This window comes from Ovis canadensis, chromosome 4 (genome assembly GCF_042477335.2).
Source record: "Ovis canadensis isolate MfBH-ARS-UI-01 breed Bighorn chromosome 4, ARS-UI_OviCan_v2, whole genome shotgun sequence".
In the NCBI taxonomy this organism is placed as follows: Eukaryota; Metazoa; Chordata; class Mammalia; order Artiodactyla; family Bovidae; genus Ovis; species Ovis canadensis.
In genome coordinates this window covers 74,995,046-75,015,819 of record NC_091248.1, presented here as the reverse complement: position 1 = coordinate 75,015,819, position 20,774 = coordinate 74,995,046, and the positions used below count along the sequence as shown (strand labels likewise).

The following is a 20,774-nucleotide window of genomic DNA, read 5'->3' as shown; positions in this document are numbered from 1 at the left end:
GGCCTGTCTATTTCTGTTGACAGGTAGTCAAAAGAGAAAATTTCTGCTTGTGAAAGTGGTTACATCATTTCTAGCATTAGAAATCATGACTGACTAGTCTTTTCAGTTTCTCCATTACCTGATGCAAGATTGTGGCCTGGAAGAAGTTTCAGAGGAAGGACTAAAATTGAAAGCTCAAAGAAAGTACCAGGGAAAAATCAACACTCCGTTTTGGTTATTCTCTGTTCAAGATTTTTGCTTTTTTTAAAATGACTTTTCAAATCCTTGGAGTGGAGGCCACTTAAGTGCTGAAGGCCTTAGAACAACATAATTTTAACTTTTACTTTAAAAATGCAACATTCTTCATAAAGTACTCACAAAGTACTCAAAAAACACTCAGCAGACGTTGAAAGCTAAGACAGAGACAGACCCCAGAAGCCAACTGTGAAAGGAATCATCAATCATGTTATGACGGATGGAGCTTCATCGAGAAAAATCACTCAAGAGTTTGGCTTGTGGGATACCCTGGAGATTTCACACAGGACTAATGCATAGAAATAAAAAAGGTTGTGCCTCATACTTCCCACCCTCATTTAGTCTATCCTTCCTAGAGACCTGCAGTAACACAAAAAGCTGGGATAATCCAAGTCCTACTGAGTGGTCTTTCCTCAACTTCCCTCTCTCCTCCATCCCTCAGACAAGAAAACAGATAACACTGTGTGTTCTGGGACCCAACTGCCCCCGACAAAACCCACTAGGACCTGGGTCAGAGACACATTGTGTCCAGGGATCAGTATGTGTAAAAAGCTCACTTTGCATTTTCCACATTGTTCAAAGGCACTAGAAATCCAGGTCGTATCAAAAGGAGGAACATGAATGGCAGTAACTCAAGTGTACCCTAGCACCAGGCTCTCCTCCAGGATAGAATATCAGGATCGAGGGGAAGCAGTTCGAAATGTACACACCTTGGTCTGTTCCCTGCCATTCTGTATGACCTAAGGGTAAGAGATTGGATGATTTTGCACAACTTCCCAGGCGATTTGCATATGACTCCTGGCTCAACATGGGGCTTCCCTGGTGGTTCAAAAGGTAAAGAATCTGCCTGCAATGCAGGACACCCGGGTTCAATTCCTGGGTCGGGAAGATCCCCTGGAGAAGGAAATGCAACTCACTCAAGTATTCTTGTCTGAATAATTCCATGGTCATAAGAGCCTGGCAGGCTCCAGTCCACGGGGTCACAATGAGTCAGACAGGACTGGGCGACTAACTTTCACTTTCACTCTCCTCACTCAACGCATTAAAGTAAAACCTGGAAGGAACTGTCAGGGAGGTAGAATGTGAGCTGCATCCACAATTCGACAGGCAACTCCTAGCAAAGAGTCTACCAACACACTGGTGGGTGAGAGCAGGACCGGGGCCACCTTGGAACCTTGATCATCGACACACACCAAGCACAGGGACTCTCACCTCTCCATCAGTCTTGGAGTTTTTTGCTAAAATTTAGAAAAACAGATTCAGCTAAAAGATTAAATGGAAGGTCAAAGTCAAAATTTGGGATATGACAGCATAAAAATGAAGCTCTGTAAAGCAAGTTGCAAAGCTGAATACAATGCTTCAGAAGTGTTCTTCTTAGAAAAAACATGTTAAGACTACCAGTAAAAAAGGAATAACATCAAATTATCATTTTTTTTCTAGTTTTACAAATATTAGAGAGGTTTATAAAAAAGTTACTCTGATGCACCAATGGTTAAAGTAGAAATTACCCAGTGTTTATGGAAAGCAATTTGATGATATCAAAAGCTTTAAAAATATATATCATAGAAATGCTAGTTTCATGGATTTATCCTAATGACATGATCAAGGATGTACATCAATACTGAGAGGCAAAGATGTTAATTGCTGACTCATCTGTAATTTTAAAACACTGAAATACTCAGTAAAAGAGCTTGGCTAAATAAACTGTAGTACACTCATATAACAACAACTCTTTAGCAATGAAAACAATGCATATAACTGATGTGGAAACATTTTCAAAGAATTCCCATAAAAGATAAGGTTTTCCAAATAACAATAAAGCATAAATACCAATGTGTACAAATGAATATTAACATTAGTGTGTGTGTAAGTATATTCAAGGAAAGAGTATTTGCAGTTATAAAATAATGCCCGATGATTTCTAATTACTGAAGACAAAAGTCTGATTCATGTTGGTTATGAAGGAGGTAAAAAGAAACCCAAATTTACACCTGCAGAATTTGAGGTTAATAAGCCAAAGGTCATATAGAAATGTGATAATGATGAAAGCAAAAATGGACCGGAAGCAGAAACAAAAACAACAGATTATATTCAGGACAAGGCTGTGTTCTGATCTGCAAACTAAGTAAAAAGAAAATCTAGGTGGTAACTAATTAGCATCCATAGCAAGACAAAACTTTTAGGACAATATAAACTGCATGTCACACCATGATTAAATTTCAGGAGACTCTCAATCCGATTGTGATATGGAATCGGCATATGCGAATAACCCAGTCACCAGTCCCAAATAAGGTTTCTCCCACAATTGCCATCACCTGTTTAATTTAAACAGAATCTTCAGCCTCCTGTGAAGTAGATCTAACGAAGTCTAGATGCTTTCCGGGCTAACTACTCTTGGTTACACTTAATCAGAACTGAATAAACAAGCTCAGTATTAGTCACACTTGTACAAGTTATTCCACTCCGCTGCAGCCAGAGGAGACTTTCATGTGATCCTGTTCAAACCAGCTAAACATCTGGAAAATGTGGGAACTATTCTGCAAGGCACAGGAGGACCACACGCTCAGAGGAGACATCGCTTATGAGGCTGAGGTCAGGCCCCTGGGGGCTGGAAGGAGAGAGCTCACTGGAGATGGCTTACTTACTATGAAGCCAAGTTTTTTATAATCCCGGGTGTACATGGACTTGCGCTTCTCCATGCTGCCACTGCTGTTATTTGGTTCAGACTCTGCATCAAAAGCAATTCTTCGAAGTTCAAATATGATGTCCCGCTGAGCCTGAAGGGGTTAGGAAGGAAAAAAAAGGGAGGGAGAGAGAGCTGCCTTCATTCTGTGATGTTTCATCTGCTCCCTCATTCCCCAGGGTCTAAATGAATCACTGGGTACAGGCAAAAGGAAAACAGATAAAGGGCAACCAGTGTTCTAAGTTACAGCTCTGTGAACTTTTTCCCCCCTCCTGCCACTCTCCCTGCTGGTCAGCCCTGGCTTTATTCCACAATTATCCTCATGGCCAAGCCCCCTGAAGCTCTGGTATCAACTGCCCTGTGACATTCTCAATGAGGGCCCCAAATATGATGGAAGGCTTGTGATTGGAAAAAGCCAAGTTAGAGGATCTTGAAGTCCTGTACTGTCAGAAATAAAGTGAGACGCACATAAGGTTTAAGAACAATAGGTAGGTGATACGGGATCCCTAACTCCACTGAGAAGTGACTTCATAGAGACAAATCTGAAAAATGGTTAAAACGGTAAAGGTTCTGTGATGCACGTTTAACCACAATAAGAAAAAGGCATGTATCTTTTACATAAATAGGAGGAGGTTTTCAAGAAGGGAGGGCTGTTCCACCTCTGGACGCATTGCCTTTCGAACTAAAAGTCATAAGGCAGTCTCATCGCTCTGTGATGATTGCACTTGGCCTTGCCAGAAGTGTGGGGCACGTTAGACGGCCGCTGGAAGCCTCTGGATCATTCTGAATCGCGTGGCCTCACGCCACAAACGAAGTGCTGCGGCGGTTACACACTTCGCATGTGTGTCCACATCTGCCAGAGATCAGACCCTCACGTGCCAATAACGAGTGTTTTCCTTTCCAAAGCTGCAGCGCTGTTTAAGCTGCAAATATGCTACAGCAGCGCTCCCAGCTGTTTCCTCTCACTCTGTCTTCACACAGTAAAGTTCCCCCAGAGCCTTTTGGATCAAGACTTAACCTCTCAAGCACAACAGCCAGAGACCTAGAGAGATCTATAGCAGAGAGCCAACCGACAGAAATGGAAGCCCAGAAATCAGATGTAACCTGGGGCCTCGATGGCTCTGACCACTGGAGAATGGAAATACTCTCTCAGCCTGTAGAAGCCATATCACCAGAGCTGCCAAGTGGCTCTGTGTCCTGGGGACTTGACTCCAAAGCTATCACCAATGAAAGCACTGGAGCCAAGTGTCAGTATTTGTAGTCATGCGACGTCAGGCTTTCTTATCCAATAAGGAAAGAGTCTGCATGTGTTCGATACATTAACAAAACAATTCATTTATTTTATTCTATGATCCTATGCATGCTTAGTCACTTAGTTGTGTCCAACTATTTGCGACCCTTTGGACTATAGCCTGCCTGGCTCCTCTGTCCATGGAATTTTCCAGGCAAGAATATTGGAGTGAGTTGCTATTTCCTACTCCAGGAGATCTTCCTGACCCAGGGATTGAACTCCTGTCTCCTGTGTCTTCTGCATTGCAAGAGGAGTTTTTACCCACTGAGCTGTCAGAGAAGCCCTCTCTGATTCTAGATTCACCAAAATTTTAAATCCATTTCCCTAAGTTCTGAGATGATAATAATATCATCATCATCAAAAGCCTCCTGGTTTCTAAGAAGCTCAAGAAGAGACCTTTAAGGATGTTCTTTCCCTCATATGCTTCGACTGTTGTCTAATGAGCACTCACCTGGTCCTGTGGGTCCATCTTGGTCATCATCCTATCTTCCAAAAGGTTAAAGGTCAGCACCTGCAGCACGTACAGCTGGTGTGCCATTTCATTGTTGATGGCCCGCTGAGCTCGGATGACATGCTAGGGAGATGGTTCATGAGTGAAACTTTTTTAAACAAAGGAAGAAAGTAACAGCAAATAACCTAATTTACCCACCCCACCCTCATCATGATGCCAAGTAGAACCTCAGAAGACCTCATTTGGAAGCACGGGGCGTGAAGGTGGGTGGAACCACTTCAGGAGAAAGATGGGTGCATGCGAGACCCTGGAGTCTTCCTTTACATTTCAGGACCCAGTAAGGTTCCTGATCTTTAGGCCAGAACTGGGGAAAGACCTATTGTGTTCAGGGAAGAGTGGAAGTGCAGCAGGAAATGGACATTTGGTGACTATTACAGCCATATAAGAGAAGGTATGCCTGAAACGGGAGCATCTTGAGGACAGCTATGGATTTCTACAACAGAAGCACTCCTTGGCTGCTTGCCTTGCCAGAAAAATAAATGGTACACAGGTACTGTAAGCACTTCTGCCATCCTCTTACCCTACAGCTGTCTCCGAGAAGTGATCCCACGTCTAAACTGGGAAAGCTTTAGAAGCATCACACAAAGGCAAAGTAACTACCAGATCTGTCATTAATTCCCTGTGGACACTATATGGTGGCCACTACCCCCACAATGCAGTGAGTGAATTTTCTTTAGAAAATGACCCTTCCCCTTAGAAACAGAACCAAAATGGAATAAATATAAAAGGAGGGGCAGGAGACTATAATATGTGGGCCTTTGTGTCCCGTCAAGGGCTGGGTTTGAAATGGAATCCGAGACTCGGACCTAATATGCATCTGCTTTGGCAGAAACCACAGCTGTGCCTTGAACATGCCAGTCAACTAGAGATGTTCCTGGTGGTTCAGTGGCTAAGACTCTGTGCTCCCAGTGCAGGAGGCCCAGGCTCGATCCCTAGTCAGGGAATTAGATCCTGCATGCTTCAGCTGAGACCCAGTACAGGCAAATAAATAAATGAATACTTTGTAAAATGCCAACCAACCAGTCAAAGTGGTGAAACACCCACTCGAATGAGTTATTTTGAATTGCTAGGCCCAACCATGTCTTGCTATCTCAAGGAATTTTCTCTGGGTACCCTAAACCTGGCGTGTACCTGGACTCCACAGCCTGGCTCTGAGCACCATGATAAAATAGCCAATTAAAGGAGAGGTGGAGTGAAGAACAAGACATAGAAGGAAGTCGCTGAACCAAAATCAGGTGGGTTGGAGGGCGGGAAGCCAAGCAATGTGATGGGGAAAAATCAAACCTCATATCTTCCAATCTTCCCAACAGAATGTTAATTCTTGGTATATGTTTAATGTCCAAAGTGTATGGACACTAAAGCATATGGCTATTTATTTTATTAGCAACTCAACAGTATCTACACTCCAAGTTCTTGCCAGAGAATACCAACCAATCTTAAACTTCCAATCATCAAGGTCTCATTTAAAAAGTCACGTTGAAGTAAACTGATCTTTGAGACATGGTAGCTACAGTCATTTCACCCACTCCATCTCTGGGCATTCTAACTTCAACTGCCACACCAAGGTGATATCAACAACAGGCTAAGACTTTAATCCCAGTTTCTACTCTTTCATCACCCTACTCTCCACCCCCTACACAAACACCTTCATTTCTCTATGATTAATATTGTTGCTTCCACTTTTATTGAGAGTCAGTATAAAAAATAACCGTATTTTGAATCCCTCTGCAATTTCTACAAAACCATTCTTGGACAAAGAATATATTAGAATGTTCTGACAATCCCCGTTTCAGATTCTAGTTCCAGGGGGTAGAAATATGTCATCCTCCAAAGACCTAGGGTACCCCTTTTATCAAGTAATGAAAAGTACACTCATATGGTTTCTCTTTATCCTTAACAGCCAGGAAGTTTAACATCAAACTTGATGACAAATCATAGTTATTATTATTGGCTTTGGATTCTAGAATATTTATTTTATTTGCCCCCATAAGGTTTTTAATTTTTAATGGCCTCATGGTATTGGAATGTGTGTGTGTGTGTGTGTGTGTGTGTGTGTGTTTGCAGAACTCCTTTTTGGAATTACACAAGCATAAATCTTTATTCTTCTTTTTTTTTTTTTTTGGTAAGCAGAAGAATCAATCACACATGTTTCTTTCAGCCTTTAGTTAAAAGTAAAGCAGCAGATAAGGCCTCAAGAAATCTTGCTATTTGATTTACTTCTAAACATTTACAACATAACATGTAGAGCCTCTTCTTGACTGAGGTTTCAGGTATTTTTTGCATCACAGTGAATGAGTGGGTTTCATGCCTGACCTTTCTGCCTTTCTCTGATAAAGTGGCCCAGGTAAATGATGGTCAAAATTTCAGGACTTCTCTCAGAGTCTGATATGTTTCTCTTTAGTTTCCTCATTAAAAATGGTATTTGCTCATATTGGTGGATTTGTTAAAGTCAGGGAGTCCCTAATTTCCTTAAATACAAATCTAAAGCTCTGGTGAGTTATAATAAACCTGCCACAAGGCATTTCTCTCTTCCAGGGACCCCCGCCCTCCAATCACAAGGCCATCCCCGGAGGAAAGCTTTATTTATTCCATTTCCAAAAGCACACTTTTACCGCCTTTCTACTTCCCACTGCTTGATCACAGAAGCAAGTCACAGAACAAACCACAAAACCACACCAAAAGAGGAGATCTATAAATCCACCAGACCCTTCTTCCCTAGCAAGGTGCTCACAGCACACAGGTACTCACCGTTAAGATGATGGAACGCAATTGCTTCTGAGCCAAAATATTCGCCATCTCCTGTGGAAGAAAACACGCAGATAGAAAAGCATCAGTTAGAAAGAAACATTTCCACGTGGCCCCAGATGACTTTATTCTGGGGTGTGCTTCAAAACTGGATATCAGCAGTATCTCTTACCAAAGAAAGGGCTCAAATGGACAGTATTACTCAACTGACTTTGTAAATGTTGTTTAGATAATACAGCAATGTCCAAAAACAAAGGAAAGAAATTTGGCACCGATGACTTCTTTCTTTTTCTTTTTGTTTCTTTTTTAGAATTTCTTCCTTCCAGGAAAAGGTGAGTACTAAATCAAAATCAAACACTCCAAATGAGAGCAGTGGCTCTCCACTGAAATGGCTCATCAGCTTTTATTAGAATATATATGTGCAGAGAGTTGTTACTACAAGGCAACATATGCCCGCACCTAAGAGATTTCAATACTAGAGAGCCATCACTTTAAAGATCTAAGACTTCTAAAAGCCATTTCATCTGCATCTGTGCAAAACCAAACATTGAGTAGTATATATCCCAAGGTTTAATAGTCTATGTAAATGAACTGAGTGAAGTTTTAGCAAAGGACAGACATCTGGGCAGAGCTATGCTCTAGGTCCACACCCAGTCTCCCTGAGCCTCAGTTCTGCAGACTGTGCATTGGTCTACCTGACTGGCATAGAGTTTCTGCAGGTGATTTTATTAAATGACATGATTTACAGATGCTCTTTCTAAACATTGTCAAATAGATACTAAGGGAAAATTAAACAGTTGAATGCAATTGGGGTACAAACATCCAAAAGGAAAAATACTGCTCATATTCAGGAAGTCACTGGGATGTTTATTGATGAAGGGGGTAATTTGAGGGTCACCACTCTTACTGAGTAGAGAAGAAGCTAAGTTATAATTTAAAAACACAACCGTGAATTTGATCAAGGTCAAAATAAACTTGTAGAAAGCAAGGCGAACTCAGAACACAGGGAGAAAGTACAAGGGGGTGCACAGGCAGGGCTGGACAGGAGCAGAATGAGGGTGCAGGGCCTGCTGAGTGCCGACGAAGGGAACGTGGGGACTTACAGTCAGAGGACACTCAAGGATGTCAACACTGCTGTCTACACCAACCTAACGGCCATCGCCACCACAGAAGGAAAGCAGGTAGGAGAGAGAGGGATGGAAATTAGGAGCACTCTGTTAGACATCACAGCTTAATGTTAACGTCCCCGCTCATCCACAGCATCAAAGAGACACACGTACAAATACTCTACAGTGATCTAAAAAGGCCAGAGGTGGCATCAGTCAAAATCCAATGCTGAATCCTCTTCCAACCTCTTAAAAACAAGAAGGCAAGGACAAGAACACCTTCAGAAATAAGTTAAACGGTGATCCAGAAGGAACTGCCCTTCCACAGGGTGAAGAAAGCATGCCTTCTTCATGATCAAAACAGAAAGAGTCCATCTTTTTTTTTTCTCTTGGACCAGACCAGATGAATAACAAAGGCCCAACATTCCTTTCCTTCCTTTTCTTTTATATAAATAAAAGTATTGCTTTATTGGCACACACACACAAATCCTCTGTGCCTATGTTAGCCTGAGGTAGATGTGCTTAGTCAATTAGTTGTGTTTGGCTCTTTGTGATCCCATGGATTATAGCCCTCCAGGCTCCTTTGTCCATGGGATTCTCCAGGCAAGAATACTGGAGTGGGTTGCCATTTCCTCCTCCAGGGGATCTTCCCAATCGAGAGATCAAATCCATGTCTCCTGTATCTAGTGTATTGCAGGGAGATTCTTTACTGCTGAGCCATCAGGAAGTCCATATTAGTCTATCAACTTATAAAGTTTTAAAATAAGTTAGAAGGAATGATATACTTCCAACATCTACTAGAGCAGTTATTATAGTGATCTGTTTATGATATTTATCTTCTGCAGAAGAGTATGGTCCTCTCAAGGGCACACAGACTGTCCTTTTTATTTTTGTATTCCCAGCCCACAGCACAATGACTGACACAGAGTAGGCAATGAATGTTTGACAAAACAGTCTGCTACCCTCTTAAAGGAACTGGAGCGTGATCAGAGAGAAAACGGAAAAATCCTTGTCCGTATCATGGATTTTATTTCGGCCAATATTAAAGAATGATTTGAGAGAACTTGAGAATCTATGGAGAATATTTTATATCATTAGGATGATATAAAAGTATATGATTTTGGTTTAGTCACTAAGCTGTGTCTGACTCTTGCGACCTCATGGACTGTAGCCTGCCAGGCTCCTCTGTTCATGGAATTGTCCAGGCAAGAATACTAGAGTGAGCTTCCACTTCCTTCTCCAGGATAAAAATATATATCCTGGATATAGACAAATATAAATATGGATATGAATACAAGCATACCTCAGAGATATTGCAAGTTCAGTTACAGACTGCTATAATATAGCAAATACCTTGATTAATATTAGCTCACACTAATATTTTAGCTTCCAAGTGCACACAAAAGTTATGTTTACACTATACTGAGGTCTATTAAGTATGCAATACATTATATCTAAGAAAACAAAGTACATAAAACATTTTTTTACCCTCCTAAAGGAACTAGTGTTTGATCAGAGAGAAAATGGAAAAATCCTCATCCACATCATGGATTTTTTGTCCAATATTAAGGAATGGTTTGAGTGAACCATTAAGAATACTTTATTGCTGGTGGTTGCAGTGATAAAGAATCCACCTGCAATGTGGGGGACCTAGGCTCGACCCCTGGGTAGGGAAGATCCCTTGGAGGAAGACAAGGTAACTCACTCCACCCCGCCTGCCTGGAGGATTCCCATGAACAGAAGAGTCTGGTGGGCTACAGTCCATGGGGTTGCAAAGAGTCGGACATGACCGAGCTACTAAGCACAGGACAGACTGCTAAAAGATCGTAACATCATCTAAGTCTTCATTGACTCATTATCTTGTTTGCTGATGGAGAGCTTGAAAATTTGCAGGAATTACCAAAGACACCACGTGAATAAATGCTGTTGGATAATGGTGCCAGTAAACTTGGTTGGTGCAGGGTTGTCACAGACATTCAATTTATATATATATATATTAGCATCTGTGAGGCACAATAAAGCAAAATGCAGGAAAACGAGGTCTGCCTGTACAGATATGACATGGAAAGATGTCCACAAAGTCAGGTTTAGTTCTAAAAGCATTTTTAAGAATAAACAGTACACGCAGTATGATTGCATCTAGTGACAAATGATGTCTGAGGGGAAGTCTTTGCACAAAACAGGCAGGAAGCAGGGCCGTGACAGCCCCACAGGGGTGAGCAGTGGCAGTGTTTCCCTCTCTGGGGATGCAATTATAGGTGTTTTTAAAACATATTCCTTTGCAATCTGTATTTTCTGATTTTTCTACCAAATCTTTAAGCTAAAGGGCTTGTTTTTTTTTTTTTAAATAATGCTTATCAAAACATAAGTGTTTGTAGAGAAATTTGGAAGCGATTTGACAAACTTCATCATGGAAATAATAAAATGAACAATGGCAACTAGTTGTAAAAAAAAGGATCCATTTGCCCACCTAACAACAATCCCCTCTCCCATAAAACAGCACCCTTTCCCTTCATCTGGGCAGGAAAAGGGAGCTTTTCCAATATCTGCGAGGCAGGCATGACCCAACCCCTCACCTCACAGGGAGGGTGACAGGGTACCATCACACAGAAGGCAGTTATACCCCTGCCCTGAGCTCAGTGCTCCCTCAGGCAGCTCAACTCCATGAATGCAAAACAAAAGCATCGCTCAGGTTTGCCTGCCAAGTAAAAAGATTTGGCTTTGGTGGTATCCTTCTTCAGTAAAAGTAGAAAGAAGATATAGGTATTCAAAATCCTTCCAAATTCATTAACATTTTGAAAAAAAAAAAAACACCCAAATAATGGAGTCCTACCAATGTGTCTGACCCCGAGTTGGAAAGAGATGTTGAAATAAATAAAAACTTTTGACTGAAGTGGAATTTATCCAATGTCTAAAAGCTTTAAAAAAACAAACAAAAAGGGACATTCCTGTAAATCCAATAAATAAGTGTTAAGGTTATGTTTTAATCTAACTGGAGTAAGAAAATGGGCTTGATGTCTCCCAAGTATCAGGAAGTTCTTTACCAGACAAATACAAGACCATTCTGCAGGAGACACTTCCTTGACCAGTATTCAGTGGGATGCTTTGCAGATAAGAGCAAGAGTAAGGCTGGGATTCTAACATGGACTCTTAATCAGCTCAGCAACCAGTCAAGTTCCTGACCTCTTTGACTCTCAATTTCCTCATTTATAAAATAGAAATAATAAGATTTTCTATAGATGTGAAGATTAAATGAAATGACATAAAACGTTTGCAAGGCAGACTCTCAAATATTATCAGTGACAGGCTTTGGCAAGTTTTCCTATTTGCCAAAAATTTCAGAACTTTCAATGTTTAAAAACATAAATGAATCAATAACAAATATATAATATACAGCAAGATATTACCAATTAGCTTGAGCTTTTGCTTTAGCAGATTCCACTGATATTCAAAAAATAATGACAAATAAGCTTTTCTTCATTATGAACTTGAAGTAATTTTTAGGGCCAACTCTCTCTTAGTTCACTAGAAAGTATTTTAAAAATTAAAAATCAAAATACTCCTTTTCTTGACAAATAATAGTCACTGATTCATCCTAAATTCAACATAGTCTATAAAGTCCAAGTTAATTTTCTATTGACAAGTATTGCCATTTTTATTTCAAAGACTAAAATCTGAATTTTCTGCTGGTTGATAAATACTTTTTCTCAGTTGAATTGTTTACTTAAGTGATTTAATGTTATTAGACTACCTTTTGTGATTTAGTATTAATATAGTAATGTATGTACACACTGTGCTATGTCAGTTTCATATAGCCTAATTTTTCAAAAATAGAAAAGATTTGATTAGCAGAATTCAAGCCTAATGTTAATGGCATTTCTAGTATAATGGTACCCCATTATATTTTCATTGTTATCATTGCCCTGGAGTCAGCATAGATTGGCATCTAATTCCCTATTTCTTCATGGTCATTCAATTCCAATTAATCAGATTAACAGTAATTTTAGTGTAACAGAACGATGCAAGGGGTATGCATCTTACTTATGCAGAGGTCTGAGTGAAATCGTAACACTTGGGGTGAGTGTGAGCTTTCCTTTCCTCTAATCTAACCACAGAGGGAAAGACAGTTTCAAGAGTCTAGGTCAGTTTAGTCAGAGTCTTAGTTCTGGCCTGGCTCTTGACCCCACTCTACAAGCAGCTATCATTGGTCTGGCTAGGCATCCCTGGTCTGGCTAGCAGAAGAATTGAGCTTCTCTGTGATGCCCATGTCAGGCTTGTGAACATATGCAGGCAACTTACTGGCCTGATGGGAATTATCATGCTCCCAGTATTTAGATATAAATATAAAAGGAGCAGCCCTACCCATGATCCCACTTAAGATCTGCAAAGCTGCCCTGAAATATCCAGCCTGGAAAATAAGCTTGGGGAGGGCAGGCACCTCCTGGCTTCAGCCAATACCAAACCAAAAGCACAGGAAATTAGAAAGCCACTCTGCTTATCGTGCAAATGTAACTCCTAGGAATGAGCAAACAAACCTAAATGGAAAACAAACCAGAAACGCTCATATTTAGCCACTGAGGTTTAAAATCCCTGGCAACGAAAAAGACAAAGTAAAAAAAAAAAAAAAAAAGTAAAATTCTTGCCACAGTATTCAGTAGCATGCTAACCTTCTAAATTCTTCTAAAACAATTTATTAGTAACTGTCATAAGCTCCCCTGTATACTTTCTAAACGCTGGAAGATCTCATATTTTCATCTAGTTTCTAAAGGGAGTCAATTGTGACCAAGGTAACAAGTATGTTATGTTGCCGGGGGGAAAAAAGAAAGGATTCTAAGATGTGAGCCAAATTCTAAGACATGCAAAAGCGCCACTTCTTCCACAGCCACTTTATAATAGTCCTTTCCCTCGCTGAAGAAGAACCAAAGACTGACAAAGGGCAGTATTGAAGGGTACTTTCCAAGCAGGTACTTTGAAGGGGTTCCCTCCTTCTGATGACACCGAGGAGAGGAAATGAAATGCTCACTCCTCCTGGGCACATCCACACACGGAGAGCAGAAATATCACTAAGCAAAGAGCCTCTTACAGACGAAAGGTTCTCTCAACTGCGGCAGCAATTTACACATTCCCTTTCCCATCTTCCCACCTGGCATCTCCCCCAGCAAAGTGTGACAGTTCTCAGAGTCTAGCTTTCCTCATCAGGAAAATGGGGACAATCCCTCCCTGGCTCCAGTGAGTATCCAGTGAAGTAACGGAAGACCACCAGGGCTTCTAACTCTGCATCCGCCACAAAAGCAGTTTCCTCTTTCTTTCAGCTCTTTGTTTGGGGCTTCTATACTGGGTTTTACATGATGAAAGGGCTTTACCTCTGAAATACTTCATCTCCAACTAGCTCCCACTGGATCTGTGAATGATCCCAGTCTGGCCAGGCAAACCGCCAAGAAGCAGAGAACCCCAGAGGAGTTCCTGGGATTGGAAGGGGAGGGCTCTCCCTGCACCAAAGCTTGTCAGCCCTGGGCACAGGCTTTAAGGCAGAAGAAATGCAACTTACCTGCCTCCTCTCATCAGGGGCCTTCAGGAAAAGTGCATTAATCACTGCAATGGTATAGGTCTGGATTTCTTGATCTGTCCTGTAAAGACACAGAACAACATCAAAGTCAGAAAAGACCACCCCTCAGTGAGACCATGATAAGGGTCATGATTATTTCCCCAAAAAAGGTGAGAGAGAAAGGCAGGACCCAGAGAACGCAGTCAGCACTGTGTATTTCAACCATGAAAAGCTGGAAACATGTGAGGAGACAATTACTATTGCTAGCAGGACAAAACATACTCACCCAGAGATATAGGTGGCCAGCTGGCTCTCTTCCCCTCTCCTCTATTAGAGTTAAAAATATGGACCACTGTGTGTGTGTGCGTGTATGTGTGTAATTTTCTGTCTGATGCAGGAAGTACATCTGGGAATAGTCCTGGGTGTCCCCACATTCCTGGGCTTATTATAGAGGAAACTGCCTTGTCTCCATGGCAATATTACGTATTCTAAAAATCTATTTTCAACTAGAAACTCTAAAGAACAAGAAGGATAGGTTTCTATGTTTACAAATTTGCTTTTCACAGGAATGAAATCAGAAATTCCAAATGAAGCCAAGATCTACAGTTAGGTGCATGGTAAATAGTAAATATTAAGCACAGCACAGCACAAATAGTAAATAAGAAGGACCGAGGGCATAAACAAAGAGCAGAGGCCAGTGAGCTACATTTAGAGATAATTTAGGAAGAGGCAGAGCTTATTACACAGCCTCAGGAAGGATGAGATTTTAAGCCCAGTGCCCCACTGGCTGGCTGTGTGGCCTTGAAGTTCACAGGGTGTCCCTACACAGCTTCCTCATCTGGAACACTGGGTAAAAACACACTCATTTCAAGGAGCTGCTTTTAGGATAAAATGAGGTAATGCACATAAAACCTTTAGTACAGCACTTGGCAAATAAGAGACTCTCCTCTTGGCAAAGTGCACTGTAAATGCACAATGATGCCCTTGAGATGCAGAAGAAAGATACAGACTTTTAAGTTGATACAGGTCGCATTCAGGGACACATGAAATTGGTACCATTTCCAGAGTGATTTCACACAAAATCATTTTAGAGCATGGGCTAGTTTTCCCTGAGGCCACAGTCTATAGCTTGTGTGACTTACAATTTTACACTCTAGTCACCATCTCCTACCGCCAAATGAAGGAAACATCTAATGCACTTTGGTAGTTTAATATAAAGTTTAATTATAAACACATAGTCAACATTTTTGGTATATTGAGAACGACTGAATACTCTCTTGAATTCCCATTCTACACCCCCAACCCAAACAGGCCAATCAGGTTTCCTCTTGAAAATCTGCCAGTGTGACCTGAGAGACCAGGGGCAGCACTTACTGGGAGCCAAGTCACATTACTGCCAGCCAATATGCCAGAGAAAAGGCCTGTTGTGAGAACTCCAAGGAAGCCATAGTTTCTGTCCTTCCCAAGGCTTAGCTACTCAAGTCATTCCTCGGGTCTATAAAACACCCCAGTATCCTTTCAATAAACTCCCTGTCCTAGCTCAGGATGCTTCTTGCCACCTGCGATCCAAAATACTTTCATTGATCAAGTGGCATCCTGCAAGCATTCCTTCTCAGGCTCGCATCATCAGAGGCAACCTTACTAGTTATCTAAGGGTGGGGAGGAGAGATTCCCCCAAAACCCAAGGCCGCTAGGGCAGCTATTTCATAGCTCAGGCATCTTAAAATTTTGTATTTTATAAAATACACAAGAAAAAGGTTATTGTAATCACCTGGAGACAAATAAAGAAGTCTGGCTTTAAAAACTCCTAATTAACTATGAAAATTCTCATATTGCAGAAAATACTGTATGATTAAGGATAAAGACCCTATTGAGAACGTAAGAGAACAAATTGCTTTATTGTATCTTTTTAAAAGCAAAGCTCTACACTATCTAGCAACATTTATCAGAACTGAGTCCCTATCAAGACACTAGGGACACACTAGTCTCAAGAACAGGCAAGGGGCGCACCCAGGGCTAGTCACTGTGCCATGTCAGTGTGATGGAGGACAAACGTGATGCATGGTTTCATTATATACCAGATCAAGATTCTTTTTCTGTATATATTTAATCAAACCAATACCAAACCATCATGGGAGCTGTCTGCCTGAAGGACGTTCCCTCCCGCTGTGGCGGCGTCGATCTCGCTCACCCTTGGAGATGCGGAATGAGTTGGCCGATGGTGATCTCCTGTGCCACCTTCTGGTAGAGATCGTGGCTGTTGAGCACCATGGACTCCAGAATGGCCAAGGACCGCTGCAGGATGGAGACATCTATGGCCGACTTGTTGACAAAACTTGCTATCTGAAAACCCAAAAGGGACACAATTGATTACTCACGGTAAGCAGAGCAGAGAAGGGAGCAAATGAAGTCAATCGGGAGCTCATTTAAGAAACACCAGACATTCAGTATGAAAAGTACCTGGAATTATAGCAGGATAGCCAGAAACGTACAGTGTCAATAATGACTGTTCACCACCTTATTACAAACCGCTATTTATGGCCTATTTCTCTAATTTGGTAATAAGCAATTTTAAAAAGGAGATGGTTTCAAAGAATTATTATGTCTGGTGTTTTTGGAATGGTTCTTCTGAGTTTCAGCTTTCAGGGGCAGATAATTTCAACACATATATTGTAAGAATTCTTGTGTTTCTTTGAGACAGCAATTTCAACATATACTAGTAGCCACTGCCTCCCATTTCCAGGCTACTCCTTCACCCACACAACCCATGGTTTTTATGTTCTTACTATGCTTCTGTTACATTCTTAAGGGACTCACACAAATCACACTTGTCAACACAGTTCAACTGGCAACTTTTCAGTCACTGGCTAATCTCCTTTTTATTCCTTAGTGAAGCAGTCTTTTCCCCATTCTTCCCATTTCTTATGGTTAAAATAAATACTTCTAATCACTCTCAAATTTAGCAAACAGGAAATCAATTAAATTAGAAGTGCTAAAAGTTAAAATAGTCATTTAAGCTCTATTACTAATGCCTCAAACATAATAAATCAGAATGTAAGAGGGAAGTAAAATAAGGGTTAGAATAATGGATCACAGAAACCCAAACACATGGGTACCATAAAGGTTTTATTTTAGAGGCCTCATTAAATGTTATTACTGTTTGCTGACAACTCACATTAAAATGCTGTTATTATATCATCATCATGACTGCTTTCTTAAAAGCTATTTGGTTCCATGACAAATTGACACTTATAGCTTCCCCTTATCAACACGAATATTTCCCTTTTTGCTATTGCATTGACCCCTTCTCCTCATTCCCTCTCCATCTTTGCACAAGATAAAATTCAAAGGCACCATGGCAACTTACAGTTACTAGTTCAACCATTTATAGTCCAATGACTGCCCAGTGAAAGCAGAGGGCACAGTGAAAAACAGAGGTGGGCAAGTACAGTTATCAATATGCTCTCTGCCTCCAGATACACCTGGATTTTGGGGGTAGAAAATATACGACATAAAGAAGTAAAGTAACATTATACTAGTATATTCCAAAAGGGTGCTATTTTATAATACAGACTATAGGAAGAGTATGAGATTTTTAAGATTCTCAAAAGACTGCTTTAGCTCCTTTCACAGCTAATAAACTTCTTCAATGTGTTTACTGTCCCTGGCAAGCCCATGCCTTAATCCTCACTGTCTGGGTCTATTCCTCTATCAGATCTACCACGATGAGGCCACTTTTCTTTCTTTAAGTCCATCTTTCTCCCACAGAAATCCAATGACCCTCATACTGTGCTTAGGGGTAATGCCTAACTTAGACCTATTCTAAATCCAATATTAATTCCTTGACTTCCTCATCAACGCCACACCAAAAACTTTTCATGATCCCAGTACAATTCTTGACACTTACTGGAAAAGAGAAGAACTCACAAAGAAATATGTTGACAATACCACTGATTTCTCTGCACAGATTCTATTTTCCTTCCATGCTCCTATTCTTATTTCCATTTAGTAAGTTTGGATGTACCTTTAAGACTCTGTGGAGAATCTTCTAGCTGAAAGTTTATGATCAAACCCCCTCCTCCGCCCTCTCGCCTTCATCCCCTCTTTTCATTCATTCAGGTAATAGGTGTTGACCATGTACTACAAAACAGGCTTACACTGACCTAGGATCTGGAAATCAAGAGATGAGCAAACCCACATGATTTTTAACTTCAAGGACCTTATAATCTAGCACAGATGGACACACAACAGTCTTGTACTATAAAGTATGTTACAAGCTTATTCTTGGGTCTCCTGTATTGCAGGCAGGCTCTTTACTATCTAAGCCACCAAGGAAGCTCTGTGCAATGCCTACCCTCTCATATACATGCAGCTGTATATGCACACTGGCACACTGTCCAGCTCTTTCCTGGGTTACGGTGAGAGCAGCTTCTTCAATTTCCTCTGTATTCAGGATTTCCCTCTGATACAGATTTACCCTCTACTTCTATAAATATGCCTTGACAGTATTTCCTTTCTTGAAATACTCAATTAAAATGCTCAATGTTTTCCTGATACAAAGCACAGTTTCTTACAATGGCTTTAAAGTTCTCTACAAATTGTTAATTCTCACGTGCTCCCAACAGGCTTACACAGGGGTGGTAAAAAAGGTAATGGCCTATGCTTTAATTCAGACATTGTATCCCATATACATATTCCATTTGCCATTTTTATATATTTATCATAAAAATTACCCCTTACCTTCATCAAAGTATTGTTTAAAATTAATCTTTTCCATTATTTCAGCTCTTCCTTAACATACAGAGACCGTCATTTCAGCAACCCTAAAGTAGCTTACAAAACTTTGCGTAACACACTACGCTGAATACTGCCTGGCAGAAAGCATGCATATGACTCTTTAGAGTCTAATGTACTATTCTGTAGTAGATACTAGTCATCTTTTGAAACTAACTTCTATCTTTTGCCTTATTTATCAGTAATTTTAACTTGACATTTAAACGAACCAATACTTTGATCTAATGAATACTGATAAACAAGGTATCAGGGCTGACTGGGCAAACATGATGACTGTCCTCATTGGTGAATGGACAACTTCGTGAAAGTTTAAATGTTACTTTCTATGTCTAGTTTAAAAACCACAGGTCACAGTATAGCTATAGAAGGTTAAAAATCATCTTGTTAAATTTTAATTTCCCTTGTCTTCCTCAAAATCAATTGTGACTTCCTTTGCCTTTAAATTTTTTCCAGCTCCATTTCTGTACTTTGGCCAACATGGGTGAGCCAGCCTAAACCTGTCAAAGTACAGCTTCTTGAAAGTAGGTCTGTATCAGAGAGAAAAAGAAGGAGGAGGAGCTAACAATAATTATATCTATTACTTCCACATTCTTTGATTCATTTAAAAATGCTACCTAGAACTTTGGGAAGGTTATACACACAACGCCGTACTTAAAATGGATAACCGACAAAACCTACTGTGCAGCACGTGGAAGTGCTCAATGGTATGTGCCAGCCTGGATGGGAGGGGTGTTTGGGGAAGAATGGATACATGTATATGCATGGCAGGGTCCCTTCACTGTATACCTGAAACTATCACAACAGTGTTAATTGGCTATGCCCCAATAAAAAATGTTTTCAGCGTTAAAAAAAAAAAATTAAAAGAAAAATAAATAAATAAAAGTGCTACTTAGATAAAACATAGGAATATTTGGGTGACTTTTAAGAAGTTAAGGGGTATCACAGGGTATGAATCAATAATACAACTTTTTAAAATCACAGAAACACTTTGAATTACTTAGAAAGAGACCTTAAAATTATCCTCTGTTGTCAAAACTGCAAGGATACGTGGAGAACATGGAGCCCCTCTCCCATACTTTAAGTTATTCAGGCAGTGGTCCATAAATCTCTCAAGCTTTTAAGAGGCAAAAATGACTGGGTCTCTAAACTGAAATTGGCTGGATGTTTATTTAGGCACTGAATATACTGCAGAGTGAACCAGGCCCTCCTGCAGAGCTAAGGTTTCAAGAGCATTTGTATAAAACTTTCCTTCCAAGAAAAGGCTCTGATGTTATACTTGGCTAGGGTAAAACCAACTCGTAACACAGAAAGTTCTAGGTTGTTTTTCTTTTATTTCATTTCTTTCTTCTCCATGCCTTCTGACCCTCTCTCTAAGTCACCAACTCTTTAAAAAGCAGCAACATTAAAGATTGGCATCAAGGGATGCCAAGTTTCAAAGTGTTCATGAAATGATATAACTTATTACAGAAAAACTTTGTAAACTAGACTCGAGATCCACACATAACAAAATAGATAGCAGAGAAGGATATCAGGGCTGGCAGGGAAAAAATATTTCTCCAAAGTCGTATGAATTTGGCATTAATAGGAAGCCAAGTCTGGAGCACAGAGATAAGCATCTTTTGTCAGCACATTGCCTAGCTGATTTTTGTCTAGATAAAGCTCCATTTAAAAGACAGTTGCCTGTATACAATTCCTGGGTTGTCAAAGTGCTGAATTTGATCCAGCTAATGAATAAAAAGATAACCTTACAAAAACTTTCAATTATAAACTCATTTTCTGATGACCACTTTTTAAAATTCACATAAGGAGTGGAGCTCAAAGTAGCAATGCAAAGGAAATAGAATGGCTAGGAATGAGGATGGAAT

General features: G+C 40.4%; 1 protein-coding gene across 4 annotated transcripts in view; it reads right to left on the bottom strand.

Moving 5' to 3' along the window:
* Positions 1 to 20,774, bottom strand: part of ELMO1 (engulfment and cell motility 1) — a 583,367-nt gene that overhangs the window by 351,593 nt on the left and 211,000 nt on the right. For all 4 annotated transcript variants that reach the window (XM_069588027.1, XM_069588028.1, XM_069588030.1 and 1 more), the window contains exons 9-13: positions 16,307 to 16,458; positions 14,119 to 14,197; positions 7,468 to 7,518; positions 4,660 to 4,782; positions 2,880 to 3,011 (exon numbers count right to left, since the gene is read on the bottom strand). In XM_069588027.1, coding sequence (XP_069444128.1) covers positions 2,880 to 3,011; positions 4,660 to 4,782; positions 7,468 to 7,518; positions 14,119 to 14,197; positions 16,307 to 16,458 — 537 coding nt within the window. The remainder of the gene's footprint in view (positions 1 to 2,879; positions 3,012 to 4,659; positions 4,783 to 7,467; positions 7,519 to 14,118; positions 14,198 to 16,306; positions 16,459 to 20,774) is intronic.